This window comes from Dendrobates tinctorius, unplaced genomic scaffold, assembly GCF_039654945.1.
Source record: "Dendrobates tinctorius isolate UK_male_01 unplaced genomic scaffold, ASM3965494v1 ptg000151l, whole genome shotgun sequence".
Lineage (NCBI taxonomy): Eukaryota > Metazoa > Chordata > Amphibia > Anura > Dendrobatidae > Dendrobates > Dendrobates tinctorius.
This window is the reverse complement of record NW_027361818.1, coordinates 7,652,801-7,667,102: the sequence shown is the minus strand read 5'-3', so window position 1 is coordinate 7,667,102 and position 14,302 is coordinate 7,652,801. Positions and strand designations below refer to the sequence as shown.

At 47.6% G+C, this 14,302-nt stretch overlaps 1 protein-coding gene across 1 annotated transcript in view; it reads left to right on the top strand.

The window, feature by feature from the left end:
- DNAH2 (dynein axonemal heavy chain 2) overlaps positions 1 to 14,302 on the top strand; it is a 149,895-nt gene that overhangs the window by 97,569 nt on the left and 38,024 nt on the right. Inside the window, exons 27-35 of the mRNA XM_073547053.1 lie at positions 6,100 to 6,256; positions 6,417 to 6,499; positions 6,576 to 6,756; positions 7,102 to 7,240; positions 10,961 to 11,178; positions 11,308 to 11,406; positions 11,539 to 11,664; positions 11,750 to 11,860; positions 12,199 to 12,387. Coding sequence (XP_073403154.1) covers positions 6,100 to 6,256; positions 6,417 to 6,499; positions 6,576 to 6,756; positions 7,102 to 7,240; positions 10,961 to 11,178; positions 11,308 to 11,406; positions 11,539 to 11,664; positions 11,750 to 11,860; positions 12,199 to 12,387 — 1,303 coding nt within the window. The remainder of the gene's footprint in view (positions 1 to 6,099; positions 6,257 to 6,416; positions 6,500 to 6,575; positions 6,757 to 7,101; positions 7,241 to 10,960; positions 11,179 to 11,307; positions 11,407 to 11,538; positions 11,665 to 11,749; positions 11,861 to 12,198; positions 12,388 to 14,302) is intronic.

Here is a 14,302-nt window from a genome sequence, read left to right as displayed (position 1 = left end):
ACAGCGCACTTTGCACAAGAAGAAGCTGTATGGGAGAGTGATGCGAAAGAAGCCGTTTCTGCAAGCACGCCACAGAGTCGCCTGAGGTATGCAAAAGCACATTTGGACAAGCCAGTTACATTTTGGAAGAAGGTCCTGTGGACTGATGAAACAAAGATTGAGTTGTTTGGTCATACAAAAAGGCGTTATGCATGGAGGCTAAAAAACACAGCATTCCAAGAAAAACACTTGCTACCCACAGTAAAATTTGGTGGAGGTTCCATCATGCTTTGGGGCTGTGCGGCCAATGCCGGCACCGGGAATCTTGTTAAAGTTGAGGGTCGCATGGATTCAACTCAGTATCAGCAGATTCTTGACAATGTGCAAGAATCAGTGACGAAGTTGAAGTTACGCAGGGGATGGATATTTCAGCAAGACAATGATCCAAAACACCGCTCCAAATCTACTCAGGCATTCATGCAGAGGAACAATTACAATGTTCTGGAATGGCCATCCCAGTCCCCAGACCTGAATATCATTGAACATCTGTGGGATGATTTGAAGCGGGCTGTCCATGCTCGGCGACCATCAAACTTAACTGAACTGGAATTGTTTTGTAAACAGGAATGGTCACAAATACCTTCATCCAGGATCCAGGAACTCATTAATAGCTACAGGAAGCGACTAGAGGCTGTTATTTTTGCAAAAGGAGGATCTATGAAATATTAATGTCACTTTTATGTTGAGGTGCCCATACTTTTGCACCAGTCAAATTTTGTTTAAATGCAGATTGCACATTTTCTTTTAGTACAATAAACCTCATTTCAATCCAGAAATATAACTGAGTCCATCAGTTATTAGATATATGAAACTGAAATAGCTGTTGCAAAAAACAAAATTGTTATAAAGAAAAAAGGTTAACATTAATAGGGGTGCCCAAACTTTAACATATGACTGTATATATATATATATATATATATATATATATATATATATGTGTGTGTCTTTGTGTATATGTATGTGTGTGTGTGTGTGTGTGTGTATGTGTATATATATAATATATATATATGTGTGTATTGATGTGTGTATGTATGTGTATATGTACAGTGCCTTGCGAAAGTGTTCGGACCCCTGGAACTTTTCCACCTTTTCCCACATATCATGCTTCAAACAAAGATACCAAATGTACATTTTTGGTGAAGAATCAACAACAAGTGGGACACAATTGTGAAGTTGAATGAAATTTATTGGTTATTTTAAATTTTTGTGGAAATTCAGAAACTGAAAAGTGGGGCGTGCAATATTATTCAGCCCCTTTAACTTATTACTTTGTTGCGCCACCTTTTGCTGCGATTACAGCTGCAGTCACTAGGGGGATGTCTCTATCAGTTTTGTACATCGTGAGACTGAAATTCTCGCCCATTCTTCCTTGGCAAACAGCTCGAGCTCAGTGAGGTTGGATGGAGATCGTTTGTGAACAGCAGTTTTCAGCTCTTTCCACAGATTCTCGATTGGATTCAGGTCTGGACTGTGACTTGGCCATTCTAACACCTGGATATGTTTATTTGTGAACCATTCCATTGTAGATTTTGCTTTATGTTTGGGATCATTGTCTTGTTGGAAGACAAATCTCCGTCCCAGTCTCAGGTCTTTTGCAGACTCCAACAGGTTTTCTTCAAGAATGCTCCTGTATTTGGCTCCATCCATCTTCCCATCAGTTTTAACCATCTTCCCTGTCCCTGCTGAAGAAAAGCAGGCCGTAACCATGATCCTGCCACCACCATGTTTGACAGTGGGGTTGGTGTGTTCAGGGTGATGAGCTGTGCTGCCTTTACACCTGACATATCGTTTGGCATTGTTGCCAAAAAGTTCGATTTTAGTTTCATCTGACCAGAGCACCTTCTTCCACATGTTTGGTGTGTCTCCCAGGTGGGTTGTTGCAAACTTTAAACAACACCTTTTATGGATATCTTTGAGAAATGGCTTTCTTCTTACCACTCTTCCATAAAGGCCAGATTTGTACAGTGTACGACTGATTGTTGTCCTATGGACAGACTGTCCCACCTCAGCTGTAGATCTCTGCAGTTCATCCAGAGTGATCATGGGCCTCTTGGCTGCATCTCTGATCAGTCTTCTCCTTGTTTGAGATGAAAGTTTAGAGGGACGGCCGGGTCTTGGTAGATTTGCAGTGGTATGATACTCCTTCCATTTCAATATGATCGCTTGCACAGTGCTCCTTGGGATGTTTAAAGATTTGGAAATCATTTTGTATCCAAATCCGGCTTTAAACTTCTCCACAACAGTATCACGGACCTGCCTGTTGTGTTCCTTGGTCTTCATGATGCTTTCTGTGCTTCAAACAGAACCCTGAGACTATCACAGAGCAGGTGCATTTATACGGAGACTTGATTACACACAGGTGGATTATATTTATCATCATTAGTCATTCAGGACAACATTGGATCATTCAGAGATCCACAATGATCTTCTGGAGTGAGTTTCCTGCACTGAAAGTAAAGGGGCCGAATAATATTGCACGCCCCACTTTTCAGTTTCAGAAAAATTTAAAATAACCAATACATTTCGTTCAACTTCACAATTGTGTCCCACTTGTTGATTCTTCACCAAAAATTTACATGTGGTATCTTTATGTTTGAAGCATGATATGTGGGAAAAGGTTGAAAAGTTCCAGGGGGCCAAATACTTTCGCAAGGCACTGTATGTATAGATGTGTGTATGTAAAGTGTCTTGCAAAAGTATTCGACCCCCCGGAACTTTTCAACCTTTTCCAGAAGTTCATTGTGGATCTCTGAATGATCCAATGTCGTCCTGAATGACTAATGATGATAAATATAATCCACCTGTGTGTAATCAAGTCTCCGTATAAATGCACCTGCTCTGTGATAGTCTCAGGGTTCTGTTTGAAGCACAGAGAGCATCATGAAGACCAAGGAACACAACAGGCAGGTCCGTGATACTGTTGTGAAGACATTTAAAGCCGGATTTCGATACAAAATGATTTCCAAAACTTTAAACATCCCAAGGAGCACTGTGCAAGCGATCATATTGAAATGGAAGGAGTATCATACCACTGCAAATCTACCAAGACCCGGCCGTCCCTCTAAACTTTCATCTCAAACAAGGAGAAGACTGATCAGAGATGCAGCCAAGAGGCCCATGATCACTCTGGATGAACTGCAGAGATCTACAGCTGAGGTGGACAGTCTGTCTATAGGACAACAATCAGTCGTACACTGCACAAATCTGGCCTTTATGGAAGAGTGGTAAGAAGAAAGCCATTTCTCAAAGATATCCATAAAAGGTGTTGTTTAAAGTTTGCAACAACCCACCTGGGAGACACACCAAACATGTGGAAGAAGGTGCTCTGGTCAGATGAAACTAAAATCGAACTTTTTGGCAACAATGCCAAACGATATGTCAGGCGTAAAGGCAACACAGCTCATAACCTTGAACACACCACCCCCACTGTCAAACATGGTGGTGGCAGCATCATGGTTTGGGCCTGCTTTTCTTCAGCAGGGACAGGGAAGATGGATGGAGTCAAATACAGGACCATTCTTGAAGAAAACCTGTTGGAGTCTGCAAAAGACCTGAGACTGGGACGGAGATTTGTCTTCCAACAAGACAATGATCCCAAACATAAAGCAAAATCTACAATGGAATGGTTCACAAATAAATGTATCCAGGTGTTAGAATGGACAAGTCACAGTCCAGACCTGAATCCAATCGAGAATCTGTGGAAAGAGCTGAAAACTGCTGTTCACAACGATCTCCATCCAACCTCACTGAGCTCGAGCTGTTTGCCAAGGAAGAATGGGCGAGAATTTCAGTCTCTCGATGTACAAAACTGATAGAGACATCCCCCTAGTGACTGCAGCTGTAATCGCAGCAAAAGGTGGCGCAACAAAGTATTAAGGTGAAGGGGCTGAATAATATTGCACGCCCCATTTTTCAGTTTTTGAATTTCCACAAAAATTTAAAATAACCAATAATTTTCATTCAACTTCACAATTGTGTCCCACTTGTTGATTCTTCAGCAAAAATTTACATTTGGTATCTTTATGTTTGAAGCATGATATATGGGAAAAGGGTGAAAAGTTCCAGGGGGCCGAATACTTTCGCAAGGCACTGTATGTATAGATTGTGTGTGTGTGTGTGTGTGTGTGTGTGTGTGTGTGTGTATTTGTATATATGTATGTGTATGTTTGGCTCATTTTCCTTTTTGTAATTTTTAAAATAGAAAAATGACAATAAATTTTTCTTTTGCCTAAAATACAGGAAATGTGTCATCTGTAACTTTAAGCCTTTTAAAAATCATTTCATCTTCCACTTGCTTAGAGGGGTTGTCCACTGCTAGGACCCCTTTTGATGTAAGTGTTTGGCCCAATAAAATAATAAAGCCTATACTCACCTCCCGTGCCCGCTGTGTTCTCGGGGTGCCGGCGCTGTTCTCGGGGTGCCGGCGCTCTCGGTCCCAGGGCCTGGTGAGGTTGTTGTGACACGTGACCCCGGCACCCAATCAGCGCTGGCGTCACTGGCCCCGCCTTCATATGAATTGAACACGAAGAGGAAGTGAGAGATCAGCTGCAGCCCGGACTTCCTCTTCATGTTCAATTCCTGCAGAGGCGGGGCCAGTGATGCCAGCGCTGATTGGGTGACAGGGGCATGTGTCACAACAACCGCATGAGAGCCACAGGACCGCCACTGCTGGAACGGCAGCGGCACAGGAGTGAGTGTAGGCTTTATTATTTTATAGGGGCCAAACATTTAGATCAAGCAGGGGTTATACTAGTAGTGGACAACCCCTTTAACTGTTCACAATAACAGTATTTTTAACAGGAGGTGCCCTAACTTTTACATGCCCCTGTATATATGTGTGTATGTACATATAAATACACACACAATGGATGCATAAAGTCTACACACCCCTGTTAAAATCCCAGCCTTTTCCCACATAGAAAATTCCTACTAACAAAAATCATTTCAGAACTTTGTTTTCCACCTTTTAATGTCTCCCTTGATCTGCACAAATCAACTCAAATCTTTGAGAAATAAAAATAGAAAACTATAAAAATAATGTGGTTGCATAAATATTCACACCCTTACACTAATATTTGGCTGAACTCCCCTATCAGCGCAGCACATCTAGAATTGGCGATCTTTGCTTCCTCTTGCAGTAGCTCCACATCTGTCAGATTGTGTGAGGCATCTCCTGTGCACAGCGCCCTCTTCAGGTCACCCACAGACTTTCACTTGGATTCCACTTCTAGTGAAGTCTCTTGTTTTGGAGGTCACTTAGGGTCATTGTCATGCTGTAAGGTGAAATCCTCCCTCATCTTGAGCTTTTTAGCAGAGGCCGGAAGGTTTTGATGCAAAATTTACTGATATTAGGAACTGTCCATAATTCCCTTCCACAGACTAATGTCTCAATTCCAGCTGCCAAAAAAACAGCCCCATAACACAATTCCTGCCTCCACCATTCCTCACTGTGGGGATGGTGATCTTTTGGGGATGTGTAATGATGTCTTTGCACCTTTTAGAATTATGGGCAAAAAGTTCACCCTTGATCACATCAAACCTTAACACGTTCCTCACAAGCTTTTGGCAGACTTCAGGTAGGTCTTGGCAGAACACAGCTGAGCTTGGATGTTTTTTCCTAGTACGAAAATGCTTCCCAACCCCACAGGCCAGATATATGCAGAATACGCGCGATTGCTGTTACATGTAGAACACAACCAGGACTTTCCACAAATTCTTGTGGCCTCTTTAAATGTTGCTCTCGGCCTCTTTTCAGCCACCCATACCACTTTTCTTCTTGTCTTTTCATCACTTTTTTGAGGAAAGTCCAGTTCTAGCATTGTCACTGTTGTGCCAAATTTCAGCCCCTTCTTGATGACCATTTTTAGTGTTCCATGGTATATCCGATGCCTTAGAAATGTTTTGTACCTTCCTCCTGACTGATAACTTTTAGCATTGGTATCCTTTGCTGTGTTGTCAGCTATTTACAGACCAGAAAATGTCTAGAACAGTAAAATTTTCGGGGGGGTTATCACTCTGTCCTACTCTCTGACTGTGGTAGCTCCTGCCCCATCTTCCCAGGCACTGGACGCAGGTGAAGCAGGAGATCCAGAGGCCGTTTGACCAGGGAGCCGATGACTTCACCCTTGAGAGAATCGTGGAGCTCGGCTTAGACCAGTACGTGGAGAAGATCAGTGAGATCTCCATGGCAGCAACCAAAGAGTTATCCATAGAGCAGGTCAGTGTGATACATGGGCTTCATCTACTGTGTAAATCAGTGGCCTCCATCCCTCGCCTCTCCACCTGAACAACAACTACAACTCCCAGCATGTCCAGGAAGCCCACAGGATGGAGATGGTAAGGAAGGTAATATATAAATCTGTTCTCCTGTCCGACAGGCTTTGGAGAACATCGCTAGGACCTGGGAGGAGACCCTGTTGGATATCGTGCCCCACAAAGATAAGGGTCACCATCGGCTGAGGTGAGCCACCTTCTCCTGATCTCCATGTAGACCCTTCCACCCATGGACCACTGAATGATTTATCTGTTTCCATCAGAGGCACAGACGACATCTTCCAGGCCTTAGAAGACAACCAGGTCGGCTTATCCACCATGAAGGCTTCTCCGTTTGTAAAAGCTTTTGAGCAAGAGGTGGACAGGTGGGAGCGATGCCTGTCACATATCCTGGAGGTGATCGAGTGCATCCTCACCGTGCAGCGGCAGTGGCTGTATCTGGAGGTCTGTACCTGCCCTGTTCCATAAGGTGGTAGCTTTTATTAAGGAAATAACCCTTTAAAGGGGTATTCTCATGTTGAGACAGTAATGGGAAAAACGCCCTACGGGTGGGGTTCCACTATTAGGACTTTAGTATGGAGAGGGTACAAATCAGCTTAGTGTTTCACAAGTCCCATACGTTCATATGGCCTCGTCTCCACATTTTCATCAATGGAACATCATGAAGGGAAACCCCAATCCACAAACGTGAGGAAGACCAGGAATTAGGGATCTGTTAGTGCTGAGCGCCCTCTAGTGGTTAGATGTAGTATTACCACAGAAAACAGTTTTGTTTTTCACCCTCTGCAGAACATCTTTTTGGGTGAAGACATCAGGAAGCAGCTTCCTCAGGAATCAGCGGAGTTCGATGAGGTGAATATCAACTGGAAGACCATCATGGACAGACTGAACAAGGACAACAATGCCCTGCGAGGCACCCATCACCCGGGTGTGTAATCAGCACGGTCTTACTGAGTCTTGTCCAGGGGTAGAGCTCATCGGTCACAGGTCGCTGTCACGGGGGCTTAGTTCAACTAAGGCTGAAATACCCGGGGCCCCTGTGGTGTCCCTTTACTAGGGGAAACCCTGTCTGACCCTCAACCCAGGGTTTTTGCTGAAGGTGCAAATGCCTGAGCCTCCGACCTTTCCTTATCTCCTGCTCAGCCCTGCACTTAACCCTCCACCCTCCACCCAGTGAGAAGTCACCACCAAAGCTCCCACACATATAATGACAGACAGGGAGAACTTAAACTGCACTGCGCCGCACACACACACAGGAATAAACAGTAATGTGAACAGGGCACAACTAAACACAAATATGGGAAGGAGAAAGGATAACGACGGATCATACGACACCAGATAAGAATCTCTCTCTCTTGAACACCTCCACTCCAGACCGGAACCACTTGGTATGAAACACAAGCTATAATCGGCGACGCCCATAGGCCAGCATGACTATTTAAAGACCGTGGGCGTGACTAACCATCCAACCTGGTATCCAGCAGGATTAACCCCCGAGAGCCTGAAGATCAGGCCGGCGCCACTGAGGCTATAGTGGCTGGAGGTGGAACTACCTCTGCCTGCCGGATGCTGTGGTTTGAACAGCGTCCGACATGACAGTACCCCGTCTTCTACGAGGGACCCCAGGGCCCTCAAGACTCATAGGACCCGGCTTGTCCGGATGACGACGGTGAAAAGAACTGACCAGCCGATCCGCATGTATGTCTGAGGCTGGAACCCAAGACCTCTCCTCTGGACCATACCCCCGCCAGTTCGCCAGATCGGCACCCTTTTTTGTCATGTCCGTGAGCGGTTTGGCGACAGTCGAAAAGTGTTTTATAAATTTCCTATAATAATTCGCAAACCCAAGGAACCGCTGGAGTGCTTTCAGACTCTCCGGCCTCTCCCATTGCAACACCGCTTGCACCTTAGCGGTGTCCATTTTAAAACCAGCTGCGGACACAATATATCCCAAAAAGGGCAACTCCTGGACAAAAAATAAACATTTTTCCAGCTTAGCATAGAGCTGGTTCTCCCGGAGCAACTGTAACACCTGCCTAACATGCTGCAAATGAGTGTCCCGATCGCTAGAATAAATGAGGATATCATCCAGGTATACAATCACAAATCTCCCCAGGACATGAGCAAAGACATCATTAATAAAATGTTGGAAAACGGCAGGCGCGGTGGTCAACCCAAACGGCATAACCAGACTCTCAAAATGACCCTCAGGAGTGTTAAACGCCGTCTTCCACTCATCCCCCTGACGGACCCTTATGAGGTTATACGCCCCCCTGAGGTCCAGCTTGGAAAACCATTTTGCCCCCGCTACCTGGTTGAACAAATCCGGGATCAACGGCATTGGGTAGGGATCACGGATAGTAATCTGGTTTAACTCTCTGAAATCCAGACACGGGCGTAACCCCCCATCTTTCTTCTTAATGAAGAAAAACCCCGCGGCTACAGGCGAGGACGAAGGCCGGATGTGACCTTTGCTCAGACTCTCCGCGATGTAGTCTTTCAGAGCTTGTCTCTCAGGACCAGAAATATTAAACATCCTGGCCTTAGGTAATTTGGCCCCGGGTTTTAACCTAATAGCACAGTCATAGGCTCTATGTGGAGGCAGTTCTGAGCAACCCTTCTCAGAGAAAACATCCGCGAAATCCTGCAAAGCCTCCGGCAGGCTGGGCGTCACGGCGGACACACATGTGGCCAAGCAATTGTCTTGGCAGAAACCACTCCATTGTACTATGTCCTGAGTTTTCCAATCAATTACCGGGTTGTGCCTGGACAGCCATGGAAAACCCAGGACCATTTGAGCTGGGAGATTACGGAGGACCCTACATGTAACCGACTCAGAATGTAGGACCCCAATGTGGAGTTTCACCTCTGCCACAAACTCAGTAATCTCCCCTTGAGGGAGGGGAACAGCATTAATGGTCACCACCTGTATGGGGTGAGGAAGTTTTTCAATCTTAAACCCGGCGGTGTGTGCAAACTCCTCATCTATGAGATTGGTGGCGGAACCGCTATCCACAAACACTGATATAGGTAGCTCTCTGCCGGCGACAATAACCTTGGCAGGGAGCATACATTGAGATACCATCATGGAGGATATGCATACGCTCAGTTGGGTCTCCTCCATACCCTCTGAGCTTAACAGTTTTCCGCCGGTGTGACCCTCTTAGGTAGTACCGGGCAAACGTTAACATAATGACCTCCTTTACCACAGTAGAAACATGCTCCGGACTTCCGGACTCCCGGAGCGCGAGGCTGAACCTGTGCCACGCCAGCAATCTGCATAGGTTCAGGGGACTCATCTACTTCAACCACACCTGCACCTCTGCTTTCTCCCAGAGGTAGCGTCTCCTGTGCCCCCTGACGAAAACGGCGATCAATACGTATCACCAAACTCATGGCAGACTCCAATGATGCCGGAGTCTCATACATCAGGAGGGCTTGTTTCACCCTCCCTGATACCCCATGAATAAACTGGCTCCGCAGTGCTGGGTCATTCCACTGTGTGTCTACAGCCCAGCGGCGAAATTCCGAACAATAGTCTTCTGCCAAGCGCTCCCCCTGGCGGAGGGCGCGGATTTTAGATTCCGCTAGAGCCAGTCGGTCAGGGTCATCGTAAATGAGCCCGAGGGCAGAAAAAACATTATCGACCGAATGAAATGTAGCAGAGTCAGGTGGTAAGGAAAATGCCCATGCTTGGGGGTCACCACTCAGTAATGACAACACCAGCCCTACTCGCTGGGCCTCATTACCTGAGGATATTGGCCGCATGCGGAAGTATAATTTGCAGGCCTCCCGAAATACGACAAATTTGCTGCGATCGCCTGAAAATCGTTCTGGCAGCGGAAACTTCGGCTCTGCACCGATACCTGCAGATGCCGTTTGCACCTTTGCTACTACCAGGCCCTGCTGCTGAACTGCCCCATTCAACTCGGAGACCTGTATGGACAGCGCCGCCAACTGGCGGGTTATGGAATCTAATGGATCCATGGACTCCTGAAAAAATGTAGGCCGATTATAATGTCACGGGGGCTTAGTTCAACTAAGGCTGAAATACCCGGGGCCCCTGTGGTGTCCCTTTACTAGGGGAAACCCTGTCTGACCCTCAACCCAGGGTTTTTGCTGAAGGTGCAAATGCCTGAGCCTCCGACCTTTCCTTATCTCCTGCTCAGCCCTGCACTTAACCCTCCACCCTCCACCCAGTGAGAAGTCACCACCAAAGCTCCCACACAAATAATGACAGACAGGGAGAACTTAAACTGCACTGCGCCGCACACACACAGGAATAAACAGTAATGTGAACAGGGCACAACTAAACACAAATATGGGAAGGAGAAAGGATAACGACGGATCATACGACACCAGATAAGAATCTCTCTCTCTTGAACACCTCCACTCCAGACCGGAACCACTTGGTATGAAACACAAGCTATAATCGGCGACGCCCATAGGCCAGCATGACTATTTAAAGACCGTGGGCGTGACTAACCATCCAACCTGGTATCCAGCAGGATTAACCCCCGAGAGCCTGAAGATCAGGCCGGCGCCACTGAGGCTATAGTGGCTGGAGGTGGAACTACCTCTGCCTGCCGGATGCTGTGGTTTGAACAGCGTCCGACATGACAGTCGCCTCTGTCCTTCCTCTCGTTAGGTCTCCTGGAAAAGTTGGGAGCCATGAACCAGGTACTGGAGGGGATACAGAAATCGCTGGACATGTACCTGGAGACCAAACGCCACATCTTCCCGCGCTTCTACTTCCTGTCTAATGACGATCTGCTGGAGATCCTCGGCCAGTCTCGGAATCCCGAAGCCGTCCAGCCGCATCTCAAGAAATGCTTCGATAACATTAAGTCCATCAAGATCCAGAAGGTATGGCTCCGTCTTCACCATACACACGCTGAGAGAATTAAAGGGGAGCTCTGCTTCAACATTTAGCCCACCCCTACTATCGGCCACCATCCATAATACATCGTGTGAACCCTGTGGTATCTGTTCCAGGTCGGGGTGGGCAGTAAGTCCGAGGCTGTCGGGATGTTCTCTGCAGAGGGAGAGTATGTGGAATTTACCAATGCGGTTCTATTAGAGGGCCCCGTGGAGGTAAGACCACCCATAGTCCCTCCAAGCTGTGGATTTGCAGACTACAACTCCCAGCAGGCCTTGTCTAGTTATGCTAAGGAGTTGTAGACCGTGTGGCCTCTGCTTCGTTACAACCTGTGTCCCATCTTCCAGGCCTGGCTCTGCGACATTGAGAGGACCATGCGCTGGACATTGAAGGACCTTCTCAGGAACTGCCGGCTGGCGCTGAAGAAGATGTCCAGCAAGCGGGACAAGTGGGTGAAGGAGTGGGCCGGGCAGGTGCGTGCTCAATACACTCTTCGGGGTGGAGACGCATACTCAACCCTGGTCATCACCCTCATCTGCTTGTCTTCACTCCTCGTAGATGTTGATCACCTCCAGCCAGATCCAGTGGACCACCGACGTGACCAAGTCCCTGGTGACGGCCAAAGAGCGAGCTGATAAGAAGTACCTGAAAGTCATGAAGAAGAAGCAGGTTCATGCGCTCATCTCCTGCTCTCTTAAGGATGTTTATTGATTTTGACTCCTCTTAAAGGACGGTTCGGTCTTATGTAGCTAAAGCTGTAACTTAGCAGTTGACTTTGTGCTTCAATTTCACACCATTTTCAAAATCTCTGCTTGCAGTCAATGAGAACATTTGTTGCCGACTTTCTCTCCTGACGTTGTCTCTATCACACCGATCAGCGGGACATGATCAGTAATCATGTAAGGTCCCTGGACGTCAGCAAGAAGGTTCTCATTGTGTGACAGGAAGCAGAGGTTTTCTCTGTGCCACCATATTGCTGCCAGGTCTGACCCCGCACATGTACACAGGTGTCTATGCTGAACAAGTACTCCGACACCATCCGGGGAAACCTGACCAAGACCCTGCGGCTGAAACTGGTGGCATTAATAACGGTGGAGGTCCACGCCAGGGACGTCATCGACAGGATGCTGAAGAGCGGCTGCATGGACGTCTCCTCCTTTGAGTGGTTGAGTCAGCTGCGATTCTACTGGGAAAAGGTAAAGTCCAGACACAAGAAAACAGAGGGGAGAAATGTCCATCTATCTGCAGGGGTGATACACATAGGAGGAGCTATGAGTCTCCTCCTCCTGCAGGGTGATACAGATAGGAGGAGCTATGAGTCTCCTCCTCCTGCAGGGTGATACAGATAGGAGGAGCTATGAGTCTCCTCCTCCTGCAGGGTGATACAGATAGGAGGAGCTATGAGTCTCCTCCCCTGCAGGGTGATGCAGATAGGAGCTATGATTCTCCTCCCCCTGCAGGGTGATACAGATAGGAGGAGCTATGAGTCTCCTCCTCCTGCAGGGTGATACAGATAGGAGGAGCTATGAGTCTCCTCCTCCTGCAGGGTGATACAGATAGGAGGATCTATGAGTCTCCTCCCCTGCAGGGTGATGCAGATAGGAGGAGCTATGATTCTCCTCCCCCTGCAGGGTGATACAGATAGGAGGATCTATGAGTCTCCTCCTGCAGGGTGATACAGATAAGAGGAGCTATGAGTCCCCTCCTCCTGCAGGGTGATACAGATAAGAGGAGCTATGAGTCTCCTCCTCCTGCAGGGTGATACAGATAGGAGGATCTATGAGTCTCCTCCCCTGCAGGGTGATGCAGATAGGAGGAGCTATGATTCTCCTCCCCCTGCAGGGTGATACAGATAGGAGGATCTATGAGTCTCCTCCTGCAGGGTGATACAGATAAGAGGAGCTATGAGTCTCCTCCTCCTGCAGGGTGATACAGATAGGAGCTATGAGTCTCCTCCCCTAGAGGGCAATACAGATAGGAGGAGCTATGAGTCTCCTCCTGCAGGGTGATACAGATAGGAGGAGCTATGAGTCCCCTCCCCCTAGATGGCGATACAGATAGGAGGAGCTGTGAGTCTCCCCCCTGCAGGGTGATACAGATAGGAGCTATGAGTCTCCTCCCCTAGAGCTCGATACAGATAGGAGAAGCTATGAGTCTCCTGCAGGGTGATACAGATAGGAGCTATGAGTCTCCTGCAGGGTGATACAGATAGGAGCTATGAGTCTCCTCCCCTAGAGGGCAATACAGATAGGAGGAGCTATGAGTCTCCTCCTCCTGCAGGGTGATACAGATAGGAGGAGCTATGAGTCTCCTCCTGCAGGGTGATACAGATAGGAGGAGCTATGAGTCTCCTCCCCCTGCAGGGTGATGCAGATAGGAGGAGCTATGAGTCCCCTCCCCCTAGATGGCGATACAGATAGTAGGAACTATGAGTCTCCTCCCCCTGCAGGGTGATATAGATAGGAGGAGCTATGAGTCTCCTCCCCTAGATGGCGATACAGATAGGAGGAAATATGAGTCTCCTCCCCCTGCAGAGTGATATAGATAGGAGGAGCTTTGAGTCTCCTCCCCTAGAGGGTGATACAGATAGGAGGAGCTATGAGTCTCCTCCCTCTGCAGGGTGATACAGATAGGTGGAGCTATGATCTCTTCCCCCTGCAGGGCGATACAGACAGGAGGAGCTATGATCTCTTCCCCCTGCACGGTGATACAGATAGGAGGAGCTATGATCTCTTCCCGTTGAAGGGTGATACAGATAGGAGGAGCTATGATCTCTTCCCGCTGCAGGGTGATACAGATAGGAGGAGCTATGATCTCTTCCCCCTGCAGGGTGATACAGATAGGAGGAGCTTTGAGTCTCCTCCCCTAGAGGGCGATACAGATAGGAGGAGCTATGAGTCTCCTCCCTCTGCAGGGTGATACAGATAGGAGGAGCTATGATCTCTTCCCCCTGCAGGGCGATACAGACAGGAGGAGCTATGATCTCTTCCCCCTGCACGGTGATACAGATAGGAGGAGCTATGATCTCTTCCCGTTGAAGGGTGATACAGATAGGAGGAGCTATGATCTCTTCCCGTTGAAGGGTGATACAGATAGGAGGAGCTATGATCT